This window comes from Myxocyprinus asiaticus, chromosome 4 (assembly GCF_019703515.2).
Source record: "Myxocyprinus asiaticus isolate MX2 ecotype Aquarium Trade chromosome 4, UBuf_Myxa_2, whole genome shotgun sequence".
Taxonomy (NCBI): domain Eukaryota; kingdom Metazoa; phylum Chordata; class Actinopteri; order Cypriniformes; family Catostomidae; genus Myxocyprinus; species Myxocyprinus asiaticus.
Genome location: NC_059347.1, coordinates 2,252,642 through 2,271,650, shown reverse-complemented (window position 1 = coordinate 2,271,650; position 19,009 = coordinate 2,252,642). Strand labels below are relative to the sequence as shown.

The 19,009-nt window shown below is 40.5% G+C and overlaps 1 protein-coding gene across 3 annotated transcripts in view; it reads right to left on the bottom strand.

Moving 5' to 3' along the window:
* Nucleotides 1-19,009, bottom strand: part of LOC127435782 (endoglin-like) — a 64,125-nt gene that overhangs the window by 24,609 nt on the left and 20,507 nt on the right. For all 3 annotated transcript variants that reach the window (XM_051689478.1, XM_051689488.1, XM_051689495.1), the window contains one exon: nucleotides 5,367-5,489. In XM_051689478.1, coding sequence (XP_051545438.1) covers nucleotides 5,367-5,489 — 123 coding nt within the window. The remainder of the gene's footprint in view (nucleotides 1-5,366; nucleotides 5,490-19,009) is intronic.

The window sequence follows — 19,009 nt, the reverse complement described above, 5'->3', positions numbered from 1 at the left end:
CCCCAGACATATGGGTATAAAAGGAGCTGGCTCTCAACCACTCATTCAGGTTTTGTGCTGAGGAGCCGAGACAGGGTCCCGGCCATTTCAGCGGGTAGTTCAGTGTTGTGGCAGGAGGGACACAACGTCTCGTTCCCTCCTTCAGGAAATGGAGGTTACGGAAATAACCAGGACGTTCCCTGTCTGTCACTCACTCAACTTTGTGTCGATGTAGTGACACTAGGGGTCCCTATACGAAACGCCACAACTAGCTGAACTGTGTTATGTGGACTGGCGGTGCTAGATGGGAAAACCATTGCATGCCTCGTAGCCAGTGCACCTGGACGTCACGTAACCTCCCCCAACGCCCCTACGAGCATCGTACGGTCCCCCGCACCTCGGGGACAAGTTGACTGCCCAAAATGGGGACAGGCCGTCCCAGCCGTGGCCCCTTCTCTTCTTCTTTTCTCCCCAAAGAAGAATGGAAATAGATCGGTGTGATGACCACGCGATGTGTGCCGCGGCGCCATGCCCATCTCGGGACTCGAGTCTGAAGCCAGTGCTGAAGCGGTCTCATATGCATCAACCCGAGCAGTGTGACCACTGCCGAGGACGCCATATGCCCCAGGAGCCTCTGAAATTGCTTCAGTGGGACCGCTGTTCTCTGACTGAACGACTTTAGGCAGTTCAGCACCAACTGCGTGCGCTTGCTCGTGAGGCGCGCCATCACGGAGACTGAGTCCAACTGCTAGGCAAAGTCCTCGACGGTGTCGCCGAATAGGCCAACCTGGGAGACGGGGGCGTCAAGGAATGTACCTTGTCACCCTCCCTCATCTCGATCAAGTTGAGCCATAGGTGGTGCTCCTGGACCACCAGGGTGGACATCGCCTGCCCGAGAATCCGTGCCGTGACCTTCGTCACCCGGAGGGCGAGATCAGTCGCCGAGCACAGCTCCTGCATCAATCCCGGGTCAGAACTACCCTCGTGCAGTTCTCTTAGTGCCTTGGCTTGGTGCACCTGCAGGAGAGCCATGGCGTGCAGGGTGGAGGCGGCCTGTCCAGTGGCACCGTAGGCTTTAGTACCAGAGACGATGTAAACCTACAAGCCCTGGACGGGAGTCTCGGGCGGTTCCACCAGGTGTCGGCGTTTTGTGGGCACAGGTGCACCATAACTGCCTTATCCACCTGGGGAATCGCCGAGTACCTCCTGGCAGCCCCACCATCGAGGGTAGTGAGGAGCTCAGAGACCGGGTCCAGGTAGTGAAAGGTGCCCGCCACGACCTCGTGAGCTCCTCATGCACCTCCAGGAAGAAAGGGACAGGGGCGGGGCACGGCCGTGAGCGGTGCTCCAAGCCCAGGAACCAATCGTCAAGCCATGAGGGTTCAGGGGGGAGTGGAGGGAGTGGTGGGAGCCCAGTCGAGTCCTCGGCGTCAGACTGGACCAGCCCGCTCTCCGATGCTGCGATCGAGAGCTCATCCACTTCGCGAGTGCCGAATGAGATTGCGAACTCACCCTGAGACGAGCTGGCGGTCTCATCCCAGAACTCGACCAGGGTAAACAAGCGTACTGGGGAATGGGAGGTCCTTGGGGGGGATTACCCAGTGGAGCGGCTCCCATTGGGGTCCCCAAATCGCACCCAGTGCTAACCGACGCGGCCTCAATCCCGTAGGTAGAAGGACCGAGGTGGGGAGCCACTGGGGTGGCTTTCCCTCTGATGAAGGAAAGCCGTGACCACAACATTGCAATGGTCATGTTCTTGCAGTGAAGACATGACCCGTCCATGAACGCTGTCTCCACATGGGCAGCGCCCAAGCACATGAGACAGCGATCGTGGCCGTCGGAAGCGAAGCGGTAACGACCACAACCAGGAATCTTTAAAAAGACACTCTCCGTCAGTGCCACTCTTTTAGAGAAAATATACTCTTTTATTTGCAAGAATATATATTCTTTTAGGCTGTTGAAGCGCCCAGGGGCATTCTCTGCACTTAACAGTGCACGAGGGGGAGAAACCGCTGTAAAGCACCGTAAATCCAAAAGCTTTCTCAGAGATGAATGGAACGGCAGAGGGATTCAGCTAGCTGAACACAACTGCTCGGCTCTGAAGAAAAAATCGTAATGAGTGGTTGCAAGCCAGCTCCTTTTATACCCATATGTCCGGGGGAGTGGCATGCAAATTCCACTCGCCAAATCCCATTGGCCTTTTCTCAAAAATCTGAGGTGTCTGGGGCTCCCAAGAGCAACCCCTAGTGTCACTACATCGACACAACATCGAGTGAGTGACAGATAGGTAACTGTATGTTTATGACACAACGCAAACGAGACGCTCCAAAAGCGTCTGACGCAGGTGTACATTGATGCGTCCACAGACTGTAGGTCAATGAAAGGCAGATGACATGAGTTCAATAATATGGAAATAAACAATATATTGCATACTAAAGACACTTTTTGAATTGTCTTTTTGGTAACATTTTACAATAAGGTTCCATTTGTTAACATTAGTTAATGCATTAGGTATCATGAACAATCAATTAACAATATATTGTTTCCAGCATTTCTTAATCTTGTTAATACTAGTTAATAAAAATACAATTGTTGATTGTTAGTTTATGTTAGTTCATAGTGTATTATCTAATGTTAACACACAACTTTTGATTTTAAAAATGTATTAGTATATGTTGAAATTAACATTAACTAAGATTAATAAAAGCTGTAAAAGTATTGTTCATTGTTAGTTCATGTTAACTTATGTTATTAACTATTGTTAACAAATGGAACCTTATCTTAATTATCTACATACATTTGCTTTCTTAGCAAATATTTATATACTGTATGCGATTAATTGTGATTCATTCAATTCATTAATTGGCATACCATGTAATTAATTTGATTAAAAATTTGAATCGATTGACATTGACATATATATATTCCTAGATAAGGTTTATTGAATTGGAATTAAAAAAAACTATCTGCAACAATCGGCACCGATTAATCGGTAAAACCAATATATTGGTCTACCTCTAATGTTTAATTTGAAAGAAGTGACCTGAATGATTCAAATAAATGACCAACAAATGCTCTACTTAGATTATCTACTAAATTAACAGTTATTGTCGCAACTTACGTGTCTTATATTCAGGGTTGAGGAGTAATGGAATACATGTAACAGAATTACGTATTTAAAATACAAAATATAAGTAACTGTATTCCACTACAGTTACAATTTAAATCACTGGTAATTAGAATACAGTTACATTCAAAAAGTATTTTGATTACTGAAGAGATTACTTTGCATTTTCTTGTCATTTGTTTCATTTAATATTTAGTCCTTTCAGATGGAAAACATTTATACATATAAATGATGCGATCCAAAGTGCATTTGAACAGCGGTGAAACACTTTCTTATGATGTATTACATTCATACAAGCAGACAGAGAAGTAAGTTTGAAGTAAGTTTGGAGCAGAAGAAATAGAAATAATCCTTGTGTAAATTGTCAGCTTTACACTAAGCTAAAATGCTATTTCTAGCCATTTTACATGCACGTTACCAGACACGATCATATTTTTTTATCAAGAAAATTCATGTTGGATCATAATTTATTTTTTTCTAGTAAGACCTTTGATATTAGGGCAAAAATCTTATTCTTGATAATAATTTTTGTATTGTTTTCCTGTAAAAATATGTACAAATCCTTAAAACAAGATCAATTAGATTGATCTTGTTTTAGAAACAACATTGCATAAGATATTTAGGTTTTTCAGAGAATGTATTTTTAACGTGTATTTTGTCTTACTGTACTGGCAGAGTTTTTATAGTCAAAACAAGTGAAAAAATCTACCAGTGCTGAAGAAGTAATCCAAAGTATTTAGAATACGTTACTTACCTTGAGTAATCTAACGGAATACGTTACAAATGACATTTTACAGCATGTATTCTGAAATCTGTAGTGGAATACATTTCAAAAGTAACCCTCCCAACCCTGCTTTTATTTCAGTTTTTACTATTGTAAGTAAATCTAGGATGCCTAAAGTTTTTCCTGCAGAAATCCATGTGGAAGATTTCTTACATATTAAGCCACCAAAACGAAACTATGACGATCAAAATCACAAAGCATCTTCGTGATTTTTATTTATTTATTCATTTATTTATTGACAGCTGGTTTCACTTAAGAGATTTTGTGTGATATGTCCATCTAAAATATAGTGATCATTTATGGCAGTACTTAAGTTTCAATGTGCCATGAGAACTAACATGCAAAACAATGCAAAAGCTCACTGTTGCTGTGGTTACTTCTTCAGGCAAACATGACTTTGGTTAGCGAGCGTCTATTTAATAGCAGTTAAAAATATGCACTCTGGCTATCTTGTCATCTAAACTTCTTTAATACATTTTTTTTTTTTTATTAATTTGAAAACACTGCTGAAACACACCTTATGCAATATGTAGAATTAAACCTAGCAAGTTGCAAATCCTGTTTCTGCATGGCTGTGACGTAACTAAACCCTTTTGGCCCTTTTGATATGTCCCGCCCAAACGTCATGAAAAAAAAAATTCAGATAAGAAATATATTTACTGCTGGTGCTTATTTTCGCCATTGGTAAAATAACTTATTTTGAACCCTTCTCATGCATCGTTTGAGATGGAGTTTGTCTTTTGGGAAGGTTAATCACATGCTCTTGAGTGAACAGATTGCTGTTCTGAGTGTTGTTAGAAATTGCCAAGAGTGTTTCTTTACTCAATCTGACCGTCTCTCTAAGATAAGAGTGCTCAGACAAGACCATTCCAGATGAACAGCAGATGCTGTTTCGCCACACTCAACATGCTGCACGTCTCCCCCAGGCCGTCAAATTATCCCATCAGAACACACCGCATCTTTAATATTTTGGCTCTGAATTCAGTCGCAAATGGGGTGGGTCTACATTTTCCTCCTCGCAAGGAAATAAATGTTTATTCCCTCTCTATTTACACTTTAATTCAAGCGTGCATTGTTCTTACAGCAATCTAATAAAGGTTAACAAGGTTTAATTGAAAAAAAAACAAAAAACATTGCAAACAAATTCTCGAACACTGCACTGCTTGTTACATACTGGGCTTTTTGTTGATTTCGAGTGCTCTGGCATATCCATATTCTACACTAGCTAAGTCTGTTTGCAAATTCTCATAGGGATCACGGGCTAAACAAACAAGGTTAATTGCCTCTCAAACAGGTCTGAAATTGCACAGCAGTAGCTGGTTTTATTGTCATGCAGCTGGCAACAGTTCCCACGCGATAGACAATTTGTTCCACTGTTAAATATAAAGACGTTGTTGTAAGTGTCTTTCTGTTGCCAGAACATGCTGTTGCTTCAATACTGCAAAAAACTAAATCTGGTTTGGATCCAGTACTTACATAGAGGCTCACTGCTGGATTATCATAAAGCACGATTTGGATGGTTTGTGCGCTGGTGGAGGTGATGATCAGAATGGAGGGGTTTGCTGCAGTTACGTTGAGGGAGAATGCCATTAAATTTTCCTATAAAAAAAGACAAAATAGGAAGTTCAGTATTTACAGTGTGTGGGACCATATAAATACATCCATTATAAAATCACAGATGCTTGTTAGTGATGTTTGCAAAATCAAGCATCCCCATTACTATTGCTCTCAAATCAAGTGTTTGAGAAGCCACTTTTAAAGGCGCTATACAAAATAAAAGTTTATTATTATTATTATTATTATATAGTGATATAAACAAACTCTACAACAACAATCACTTTTATTCCCTCTTACACAGGTCACAAGTAAAATGGAAGATTATCTGTTCACAAACAGTAACTGTTCACTCTGTTCCTCATACAATGCTATCTTCTGGCATTGAAACACTTTCACTATAGCACATGACTTGTAAGGAATACTTTTTAACATTTGCATTACATAATCAACTACATTTACATGCTTGCTTGAGTGTGATCAAACTGCACAATAGCTCAACTGATAGAGCGTTTCACTTGTGATGTAAAGGAGCGGGGTACGAGTCCTGAAGAGCACACGAGTCCACACGTGAACCCAAAGTGTCATAGAAGCACCACAAGATGATGTGGTTGTGTTTTTCATCTCACATTTGCTTTTTCTGCTGCTTTAGGTTAGGTTTAGGTTTAAGGCTTAGGGTAGGGAGGCAGGTTTTGTTGATTTAAATCTATACAGTATGTCATAGTAAAACCATGGTATTTTTTAAAGTAACTTAGATTATCATGACGGTATCATCAGTGAATATAATAATCATTCAGTACCATGGTATTACCCTGGTAATGGCATAGTGTCTTTTTTTTGTTATAGGGCTCTAAAGTCTTTCTTGTCTCATCACTCTTTTCACTTTCTCTCATCTCTGCTCCATCACTTCATCCAGTCATCATAACTGGCACTTCTTATATTACTTTGTCTTTATTTCTTTTAATACTCATATACTGTTATATTCAGTGGCGGGCTGTGCATTGAAAGTCTAGGCCTTCAGTGTGATTCATGCCATTAAGAAAACACAGTTTCACAATGAATAAGACACCCTATAACTAATAATACCAACTGACATTTTAAAAACACATCCACGCACGAAAGCCAGAACTTGAAACAACACTTAATGTCCAAGCAAGCCTAATTTTAACTGTAGCTTGACTGTTTTGTGAAATGAACGTCTCCCGAACAGACATTCAAAAATCAATTTTTCATATGAATCTACCAAGGAGGTCTATAATACCTGGAAAAATCTATCTAATAATATTTACGATTTAAATGTTGCTTGCAATAAATTTTGTTTTGTTAGGGTACACGTTTATGCTGCGTTCCATTCAAGTTGGATGTGGGATATTCCTACTTGATATCTCAGAACATAAATGCATTCCATTCCCCGATATTCATAACCGCAATGCTCCCGTTAGCATAGCAGGGGTTTGACTCTCATTAGAGATGTCTCCTAGCAACCCAACTGATAAACAGTGCTGCAGCGCTAGCATTTGTGCTTCAGGTGTACAATTATCAAAAGAGCTTATAATGTTTTATACACCTGTTTCTGCAGGCATTTGTTAAACAAGCTTTAATATCATGTAATGTGGAAACAAACTCATTTATCAGTTATTTCTTAATAAAGTGAATGTTTATCACTTACTTTGTATACCTCCCTGAGTGTCAACATGTTTGTGTGACATCATGCCCCTGCATCTCGGCGAAATCGGAGTTGAGAATTTTTGCACGAGCCTACAAGTTGTAATTCTGACTTACAGATGCATTCCATTGCACTTTCCCTAGTAGGAAGTTGTAAAGTCCGACTTTCCGAGTTGAATGGAACGCAGCACTACTTTTCAAAACTTGATCCGACACTGAATGCTCAAGCAGCCTAATTTGCACTTAGAAAACTCCTGACGTTGGTATAACAATGCAAAAAGCACTTACCAATTTACTTGAAGTGAAAATCAGTCCTCTTTTCCTGTTTAATAAATTAAGCAATCACTCGGTCATGCAGAGCATCTCGTGTTTTTAAATCCATAAGGATCTCTTTCTCAGTGGCAATACCAGCAGTGATGACAGCCAACTCATCAGCAAGATCTCGCGCTTTTCGCTCTTGAATTACGTACATCACTTAAAGCGTGATTGCGTCACTCAAGGCCAGCTAGAAGGCCTCGACCAGGACATATCCTAAAGATCACACCCACCAAGAACAAATAAATCAATCTTATTGGCTGATGAATCTGACAATCTGACTTTAATTGCTCATTCATTTGCACTTTTGAGGGATTCTGTGGAAATTCTGAAGGGCTGAGGGGGTGGAGCTCAGACTCACGTGCATGCGATTTGTAAAACAGTTGTCACACTTTGCATGTAAGCATCAAGGAATACATTTTGACTTGATCAACTTTTCGTTTTTCTCTATTTGTTTGTAGATTAAGAGTGGAAATCGGTTAAAAATACAAAGGCAAAAAGGTGATTGAGAATGAAAGGATGAAAAACATTTATTTATTTGGCATGTTAGGCCAGCAGAGAAGGCTTTGCTGGCCCTGAGAAATCGCCACTGGTTATTTTACAGTATTCTGTCATTAATATTTATAAATATCCAGGACCTTACAGCAATAATATGGTGGAACCATGGTACAATGAGGTTGTCAAGATGGTACCGTGATTTTGAATGGTTATCTTGGTAGACTACATGTCTAAAAAATGGTAATACCATGGTATCTTTCTGAAAGTGATTAGTCTAATGGCTTATTAGTTTAAAAAAAATAAAAATAAAAAAATTGGCTTTGGCTGAACCAGACAGCTCCTTCTGTTAATGGCAGTATTCTATAAAAGACTAATTGAATGTCTATTACTGAAAGCGACGCGACCGCTCCCATTATAATTAATAAATCTGTCTACACTGCAGGTGTGTGATGTCAGAAATGCGGTAGCAATCAAGTATTATCCTGTTGAGGAACTTACAACACAACGGAGTGGACTTTTTATCTGACCTGTTACTCGTCTGCAGTAATGGCTCTTTGATGCTCCAAACTGCATTTTTTGCTCCCTTGAAGGGCACTGCCACTGCTGGGAGGAAATGCCACTAAAAAGCTCATTCAAAATGAAAGTGAGAAAATTAATCTTTTCTCAAGGGGCCCTTCCACAAGACTGTTAGCGAAGGGTACATACATAGAGTAATGCCATGTTTCTTTCAGAGTACCCAGTTCAAGGGCTCTGCAGTTCGGAGTGAGTATAGGGCATAGGGAGAATCACTTGTGATTGGTATCTGCCCCGATCTGCTATTGCGCGCAATCTTAAAGGTAACTCCGCTTAATTTTCATTAACACGCCCACGATTTACAAAGAAATCTCATAAAAACAGATTACTAATGTTATTTTGAGATTATTACAAGATTTTGATTTTGTTTTAACTATTTATTTTTTTTAATTGTTAAAATTTCTTCCCTTTTTCTGGCTTGCACCCCTGCTGCCCCTGTTCTGTGCATGTCACAGATAATATATAATATAATATATAATGTATAATATGTTCTGCTGTAGGGTACAATAAAACTTCCATTGAAGTAGGGACTTGAGTCAAATCTAGAGACTAGAATATCATAGACTATATCATGATATATCAAATCATAGAGACTTGAAGTTGCAGGACTCTTTTAACTTTTGGGCCATAAACAACCACTCAGAATACCATTGCAAATGCATAGCAACATGCTAATGTTGGGCCTCATGTGCTCAGATAGGAGACAAAGGCAGGCCTACACACAGTCATAAAGCCTGACTGAGGCCTGTAGGAACACTCAAAGCCTGATAACACAAAAACGGCGCCAAAATAAAACAAAGGGAGTCCAAACAGACCACATATCCAATCAAGCCTTGCTCACTTTGCACATTGGTGTGAAATTCTGAAGGATCGAACTCTCCACTCCTACTGGATAAAACGCACAACAGAACGTGTCCCTCAACCATGATGTCATCGAGAGTATAAAACCCTGGAGATTCCTCCTATGCCTTGCTTCCAGAGACAGTATTTGCCACGTCTAGTTGCAGCCCTGCTGCTCCCAGGTGTAGCCTCGCTGCCCAAGGAAGTAACGTACATACCTGAACTTTGGCTATACAATCTCCACCTCACTGGATGATGAAGATTTCTCACTTCCATCTTCAACCAAGTCGACTTTGCTGATTCCTCCGCCAACACGCAGAGAATCACCCGCCGTACTGCCCACCAACAGAGCGAGGAAACAGACTCCCGTCATCACCCGAGCTTCGTTATATTTATATATGTATATATGGTGGTATTTTTACCAGCTGAGAACAAACGAAGAGCTAATAAAATGTGTGAAGGAGTCAAAACAGCACCAGGAATTCCTCCATTGCACACACAAACGAAGATATGCTGCGAGGATGGCTGACGGCAGTTCCAACGCCTGTACCGAACTGCAATGAGCAACATAGCTCCTATGATGAGAAGAACCAGGTATGCTTGAGGTCAGTATTAGGCAAATTTCTTCCTGTTTTTGGTCCGTTTAGATGTCTTTGGTCCATGTTGTGTTCATATATCAATCAAACCGCACCAGAGTTCGTTTGGAAGCGGACCAAGACCCACTATTCAGGCAGTCTCGGTCTGCTTGTTTGGTGCGCACCAAGGTTCAGGTGACAGCGTTCACACTTGTTCAAATGAACCGCACTAACAGAGCAATCGCACCAGAGTTCGTTTTAATCGAACCAAACCTGCCAAGTGTGAACACACCCTAAGTGTTATTTCCTAATTGCTTATGCCTCAAAAGTATAGAAAATGGCTATTATTCCCCACAAACTTTGCTTTTGTGACCAGGACAGAGATATTTTGAAATGTACTTATTTCCAATTAGAAATCGGGCGAATTTGTGTTTTTTGTTCACATAAAGTCAGAAAAAACAACAACATATGAATCCGAATTAACATGTATTTATAGTAAAGTAATACAAAAATGACTACAAAAGATTTATAAGTGAGTAGTTTTTCGAGATTTACGATTATACTGTAAATCACTTTCACGAATCAGCCCCCAAATGTAGTCTCCCGTCATGTCCTCATTATGTCCTTGGTAACGGCGTTCAAAGTCCAGTATATCCTGATAGAAGCGCTTGCCTTGCTCCTCCGAGTATGCTCCCATGTTCTCCTTGAATTTATCAAGATGAGCATCAAGGATATGGACTTTGAGGGACATCCTACAGCCAATTGTGCCGTAGTTCTTCACCAGAGTCTGAACCAGCTCCACGTATTTTTCGGCCTTGTGATTGTCCGGGAAGCCCCGAACCACTGCGACAAAGCTGTTCCAAGCCGCTTTCTCCTTACTAGTGAGCTTCTTGGGGAATTCATTGCACTCCAGGATCTTCTTTATCTGTGGTCCAACGAAGACACTGGCTTTGACCTTTGCCTCAGACAGCTTAGGGAAGAAGTCTTGAAGGTACTTGAAGGCTGCCAACTCCTTATCTAGAGCTCTGACAAATTGTTTCATAAGGCCCAATTTGATGTACAGTGGTGGCATCAGCACCTTCTGGGGGTCCACCAGTGGCTCCCACTTGACGTTGTTCCTCCCCACATGGAACTCGGTCCACTGTGGCCAGTCCTGCCTGTAGTAGTGCACCTTGGTGTCTCTGCTGTCCCAAAGGCAAAGATAGCAGGGAAACTTGGTAAAGCCGCCTTGGAGACCCATCAGGAATGCCACCATTTTGAAGTCTCCTATGACCTCCCAGCCATACTCATCATACTTCAAGGCATCCAGCAAGGTCTTGATGATGTTGTAATCCTCTCTGAGGTGCACAGAGTGAGGCAGGGGAAGAGACGGGTACTTGTTACCATTATGGAGCAGCACGGCTTTGAGGCTCCAGGATGAGCTGTCAATAAAGAGGCGCCACTCATTCTGGTTACAGGTGATTCCGATTGCCTTGAACAGACTGGTCACATTGTGGCAGAAGCAGAGCCCATCTTGACGGGTGATGAACCTGGAAAAAGGTTGGTGACGCTTCCTCTGATCTGCGACTTGCTTACTTTCATCCAACAAGTTCCACTGCTTGAGTCTAGACGTCAAAAGCTCGGCATTGGACTTGGTGAGACCAAGATCTCTAATCAAGTCGTTGAGGTATTTTTGGTTGGGGTAGTATGGGTTTCTCTTCTGTCCACATCCTTGATGCTCATCTTGATAAATTCAAGGAGAATATGTGAACGTACTCGGAGGAGCAAGGCGAGTGCTTCCAGCAGGATATACTGGACTTTGAATACCGCTACCAAGGACAGTATAACGAGGATGTGATGGGAGGTTACATTTGGGGGCTGATTCGTGACAGTGATTTACAGTATAATCGTAATCTCGAAAAACTACTCACTTATAAATCTTTTGTAGTAATTTTTGTATTACTTTACTATAAATACATGTTAATTTGGATTCATATGTTCTTTTTTTCTGACTTTATGTGAACGAAAAGACACAAATTCGCCCATTTTCTCATTGGAAATAGGTAAATTTCAAAATATCACTGTCCTGGTCACAAAAGCAAAGTTTGTGGGGAATAATAGCCATTTTTTATACTTCTGAGGCATAAGCAATTAGGAAATAACACTTACTACCCAGGAACAAAAAACAAAACAAAAAAATGTGTTACACAGTGTTATCTTTAATTATTATTAGTTATTGCTAATAACCAAACCCGCTCCTGAACGAAGCCCCAACACTAAAAACAACCCAGAAGACCTTAGCATTGTGGCAGTGATTTTTTTTGAGCAAACACCACTCACATTTTCTACAGAAAATATAAAACCTAGTTATTCTATGAGAGTCAGTGAATTGAGCGATTGTGAATTAGTAAACAAACGACAAGATAATGTCTTATATTCAAGAGTTGTATGTATCTGTCATTGGATCAGTCAAGCTACAGAAACAGAGAAAAAAATACCTCAGGAACATATTTCCCCTGATTGTTGTAGCACTGATAGTATTTGCATTATGTTTAGAGTTTGATCCGTACAGCAGCATATAACTGCAGTGAAACAGACTCACACACACACACACACACACACACACACACAAAACAAAAAGAAATTCCCACAGGAGTTTTTCCTGTGATCAGGAAGTGCAGAAATCAAGCAGCATAAACATTTGTGTTCGTCTGGCAGCGCTGTTGTTGTTTTGCAGACATACAGACGCGCTGTAGCATGAAATAGAAGCTGCTCTGTTCACCCAGAGTCTTAACTCATACTTCCTGCTTTACCCCGGTACCAACACATGGATTATCATTTACAACTGAACTGATCCTCAAGAATCAGAGCCATCAACACAAGTGCAACACAATATTAACATGATTCTCAGCTTTAACAAATAACAACACTAATCACATTTTATATCTAAATTAGGGAATTGATGCTATGAACGCTGCATGTTTGTGTCTCATTTTCTGGTGCAACAGTGTGTTAACTGAGCAATCGAAATGAACCGTCACTAACCCGCAGCACAGACCGCACTCAGTGCAAATCCCGAAGAGCACATGAAGATTAAACTCTAGCTGTGATGTATATGTCTACAGTCCAGTGAAAGTTTAGACAGGGATTTTGGTAATGAGCACAACAGGATCCCCCTTAAGTGTCTCGGCTCTAATAAACGGGACACTAGGTGTCCTGTATGGGACGTGCCATTTCAGCCAATACATGGGATGTCCAGGTTAAAATGGGACAGTTGGCAACCCTGTGTGTAGATGATAGAAAGGTGGCAGTGCAGCTGGATGTCTCGACTTCATCAAGCTTTTCGAGCATTTGTTTTTGCTGCTGTCAAACAAGAGGAAAGTGATCAAATTACCTCAGGTTCATGGCATAAACTCATTGAATGTCACCATGACCTATAGCTGTCACAGTCTATCTCTCCTGTGATGGTTTGGTGAATCTCCACATACCGGATTGGATGGGAGGATGAGTCATGAGTGAGGATAAAATGAGCGAGCATTATTTATTGGGAAAAATAAACTATTTAAAGAGGGTAGATAGGAGCTGCAAGCAAATAACATTTGCAGTGCAAGTGAACACAGAAGATCTCAGGACATACTGACCACTGCCGGCACTCAAGAGAGTAAATACACAAACACAAAATTCAGTCTAACACCTCAACTTCTCTGAGAACTCTTGCAGAAGTGTGTTGCCTCTCTGTTACTTTCTCCTGCAACCAATGTATTGGCACGAGTCCAGCGTATCTCTCACAGTACGAGAGGAGAGTGACCATAAATGTTTCACGATAGAATAAACACAGTAACTGTGTGTTCGGTCAGAGCTCTGACTGGTTTGCTGTCGTGTCTACATCTGACTCTGTGAAACTGAGACTCAGCCCAAAGAGTTAGCTTTAGAAACAAACAAACTGCACAAGAACTTCACGTTTCAAATGAATTACTTCACAAGAACTTCAAAGAATTATAAGCTGTTGAGCAAAGCTTTGAGTTCCTTAATTTCCATAGACATTTTCTCTGAACAAACATCTACTTTATTTATGTTAATATTTCTGCAATCCATTAAGGCATGAAGTGTAAAATGTAGCGATCTGATCTGAATGACTGATCACCTGGGATTACCTTCAAATTTCACAAACTAAAATGAAAACTAACAAACAGTGGCTGTCAAGCAATCCAATTGAAACACTTTAAATAATCAGAGTACTCCTACAACGCAAAACTGAAATAGACCTATTCACCTTAAAGACAATGCCAAATGTACAAGTTTGAGAAATTCCATGTTCTCTCCTTGCAGAAAAATTACAGAAATGTAGCAAAAAAATGAACTGTGTCATATTGGCAAAAAGCAGGGAAACCTACCCAATGCTTTTCAGAACAGAAAATCAATCTTTTCGGTAAAAAAAGCAGATTTGGTTAAATGATAACATGGTTCTTCACCTGTTGATGTGGTTTCAACAGAAGTTCTTGAGACTGACACAAAGTCTGGACACAAGTGTACTCACAACTGATTCAAAACTTTCAGAACCAAGCTTGTAGCCCTTTAGTGTATAATGGAGTGAAGTTTTATGTAAAAAGGTAATGTTTTGTCTTGATCAATGTTTTTTTTCTGCATATGAGTAACAACATATTTTTTCATCTCGTGTTTGCTGATGTTATAGAGTTCTGTATATGTGCTAACTGTGTTCTCAGGAGTTCAAAGTAACTACACTGTCAATCTTGAGAAAGTGCTGCCATCTGGACTAAATCAAAGGAGCGAGCCAAACACCAGACCTCACAATCTGACTGCAGTTAATCCTGATGGTGTCTGAGAGTGAATCTAATGCTAATCTCTTAATATAAGCATTCCCACCTGCACAACAGTTCTTATAATCAGACCAGAACAGCACTGGAATGAGGTCTGACTAACTGCTCCCTAGAGAACACAAATTAATCTATAATGTCAAAGCCAAACCAATCCACAAAGTTTATAGAAAATGTAAGAATGATAATGTAAAGACCTTCTTACTTTATCACACCTACTTTAAATTACCTCCATTAGTAGATTGGGATCAACCTGTGTTCAGTTGAGATGTTTAACATGATTTCAGAATAACTGAAATGCATTACCAAGAAAACATCATGTTAAAAAAAGAAAAAGAAAGATGCAGTCCATCATTGGGAAATGTGAGAAAATGTAGAGCAATTGTAAATATGCGACAGAGAGTCCAATCAGCAAGAACCAGTGTAAGAGACAGACCACCAAAGATCTACAGCAACAAAACTCATTTTAAGAGTGAGATTGGAATTTGAGTGAATAGCAGATCACCAGTATGGGAATTTGTTCATCAACTGCACCCACACTTCATAAATCTGACTGAAACAACACACCTCTGGAGACCATCAGCATGTTGGATAACATCACTCTGAGAACTGAGAAGCATCTCTACGGTGAAGCATGATACACAGTAATGTGTTTTTTCATGAGCAACATAAAAAATGGAGCTAGTCACAGCAAACCCTTGCACTGCAAAAAGTGGTAACTTGCAATTGTTATCTTATAAGTTATTTCTACCTAATCTAAAATTAGTTCAGTCATAACAACTCTTAAGGTGTTTAAATGGACGTAACAATTGGGAGGTTTGGTCTTGGCGGACTACATCTGTTTACGCTGCTGCTGCATAATTAGATATACATACAATCATCCCTTTGAATGGGGAATCTAGACAGGTGTTGCTGGGGAGGAGGATGGTTTCAGAGAGAAAACCTTCACAGCATGCTGCAGTGAAATTGACTTACCTGCAAACAACTGAGGCAATTTAAATGTTAGACAAAGAGAGAGCATGTAAGTTTACATGTTAAAAGGAACCATCAGCTTTTGCCATGTAGAGTTTCATGACGGAACTTAGAATCATTTTTGTTGGTGTAACCTAACGTAATGTATTCAGGGATGATTCAGTTATGTTAAATAATACCTTTGAATGAATTAAACCAGTCAATTAAGATGTTACCACATGGAGCACATTTTTAGGTATTTATTGTTTTCAGTATGGAGCCGAAATTTATGCTAAACTAAAACACATGTTTAAAAATGAGCTTCATATGTTAACTAGGGCTGTCAATCGAATAATATTTTGGTCATACTTTATATTAGGTGGCCTTAAGTACTATGTACTAACTTAAAAAACAGTATGAAATAGTCAGTGCATATTGCACAGTATGCAGTAAGCAGTACCCTAGTAGCCTATTCGATTTCATGCATATAGCCTTAGACTACAATCCAATAAAGCAATGGTACATTGATTTCAAAATTCCTCTTCACAAACAATCCACATCCATTTCAATGGTGCTTCCATAATTATAACTACATTGTTATAATGGCAATTTTTTAATGCCTTTATTCTTCTTTTTTTTTTTTTTTTTTTTTTTTGACATTGTACAGTATTGCATAAACGCATTATGCATTAAATGCATTATGACCTCTTGCTGTAACAGTTTATATTCACGGTATATTTTAAAAAGAAATTATTGCAGATGTGTAGTACTGTAATAAACTCAAGCTATGTTGCCAGGAAGAACAGAGACCAAAAAATATCAGGACAAAACATTTCTTATTGGCAAAAAGACTCTTGTCTGTGACAAGTGCAATTACAGTACTTGTAGAAGCGTCATGCTGGTTTTAATGGGCTTTTAACGCATCAAATCACTCTGGTTTAAAAATATAATTAAGATGGACGTATAGTTAAAGCATTCAGATCATATCGTGTCTGTCTTTCTGAAGTCTTTTGCTTCAGTGCTCTGTTTGAAAGAGCCGCCTGACACAGAGCACAAAGGAACACTGTGTTTCTTCATGGCTTTATTAAGTCGATCGACCGCTGCCTGCTGGTGAACGGGCGGCCTACCTCGCTTGCCCGCAGGGTTTCAGCAAGGGTTCGGTCTCCCGTCGTACCACAGAGTTCCACCGCTGAGCTAATAAAGACTCATCGCAGTCAACATAACTGTGTTTCATGTTCAACTCACACTCTACACTGAGCTCGACTCACACACACATGGATTTGTGGCATCTGCCATCAACAGGTCATTAGAGAGGTTTGAACAGGTGTGTGTGCTTGTGTGCATTTGATTCTGTGAGTTTGTGTATGTAGATAAAATAGAGAGGCTAACGTGTTAATTTAGAGCGATTCATTATATAAAAAGTAACGAGTTAAAAAAAATGAATGCCATTAATCATGCCCCCGTCCCGTAATAAGGAGTTTTCCTAGCATTGGAGCAAGTACCACCTTCACATGGTACTTTACCAGTATGGCCCCATTGACTCCCATTGTAAGTGCCTCACTGTAACCCAGATTTGTGCTTTTCTGAAGAAAAGGAGGGACGAGTCGAAATACATTTTTGTGGTTTTAAACAATATGCTGTTGATTGAGCTCAAATTGTATTGAACACATAATATTCATTTAGGTCGTATTCTGTGTTGTTGTGAGTTTGACAGATTGTGGGTTTTTAGTGGAATTTGGTTTAGTTAGATTTCCGAGTCTCGTGTTATCGTCTGGGCCGCAGACGTGGGAGTCGGCTTCTATATTTAAGATGGAAACTGCACGTTGAAAGAAACTTTCCGGTCACGTTAATAATTTTCACCAATCCTCAATGGTGTTTACAGAAACGCAAGACATCCCATAATCCATCGCTGCCACCTCACTCCATTTGGGTCAAACAATGTCCACCGCGGTCCACTCGCCCTGGCTATTTTTGTTCCTGTTCTTTCAAGATACAATTGTTTTCCTTTTGTGCATTTTTTTTTTCACAAGAGCACTTTTTTTCAGGGCTTTGCTGATGCATAACAGCTTCCCGTTATTCTTTGGCTCTCAGCTGAACTCGGGTCGGCTCCAGAGTCCCAGACTCGGCTTGCGGCCAACGTGCCAGGAACGCTGCCAGCAAGTGACATCAATGAAGACTGGAAGCTCCTCCCACTCCGACACAACTCACTTCCACACCTCCCTCTCTATCTTTCTTTCTGTCTCTCTCAGTCTGTGTGTGTGGTTGCTTCCGCTTCCATTACAGTGTTAGTTCAGCCCAAAAATGAAAATTTTCTCAACATTTACTCACCTTTATGTTGTTCTAACCCTATCTAATTGTCTTTCTTAGATGTTTAGCAGAATGTCCAAGCTGCTCTTTTCCATTCAATGAAAGTATACAGTGAGAAGGGACTGACAAACTCCTAAAAGGTAAAAAAAGAGCCATAAAATAAGTCTATACAACTTGTGCCTCATATTCCAATATTCTAATATTCTGAAACCATACGTGTATCAAACTGCCCCAAAGTTTAAGTCTTTGTTCACTGATAATCTTCCCCTCAACTATAGCTCTCACATTTCTTAAACTTTCTCCATCATGATTTGTCATGTGACACGTGAGAACCCATTCCGCTCAGCATCATGGACATTATTTCAATATACACCGATCAGCCATAACATTAAAACCACCTGCCTAATATTGTGTAGGTCCACCTCGTGCCGGCAAAACAGCACCAACCCACAACTCAGAATAGCATTCAGAGATGATATTCTTCTCACCACAATTGTACAGAGCGGTTATCTGAGTTACCGTAGACTTTGTCAGTTCGAACCAGTCTGGCCATTCTCTGTTGACCTCTCTCATCAACAAGACATTTCCATCCACAGAACTGCCGCTCACTGGATATTTTTTGTTTTTGCCACCTTTCGGAGTAAATTCTAGAGACTGGTGTGTGTGAAAATCCCAGGAGATCAACAGTTACAGAAATACTCAAACCAGCCCATCTGGCACCAACAATCATCCATGCGATTATCTAATCAGCCAATCATGTGGCAGCAGTGCAGTGCATAAAATCATGCAGATACGGGTCAGGAGCTTCAGTTAATGTTCACATCAACCATCAGAATGGGGAAAAATGTGATCTTAGTGATTTGGACTGTGGCATGATTGTTGGTGCCAGATGGGCTGGTTTGAGTATTTCTGTAACTGCTGATCTCCTGGGATTTTCACACACAACAGTCTCTAGAATTTACTCCGAAAGGTGGCAAAAACAAAAAAAAAACATCCAGTGAGCAGCAGTTCTGTGGACGGAAACGCC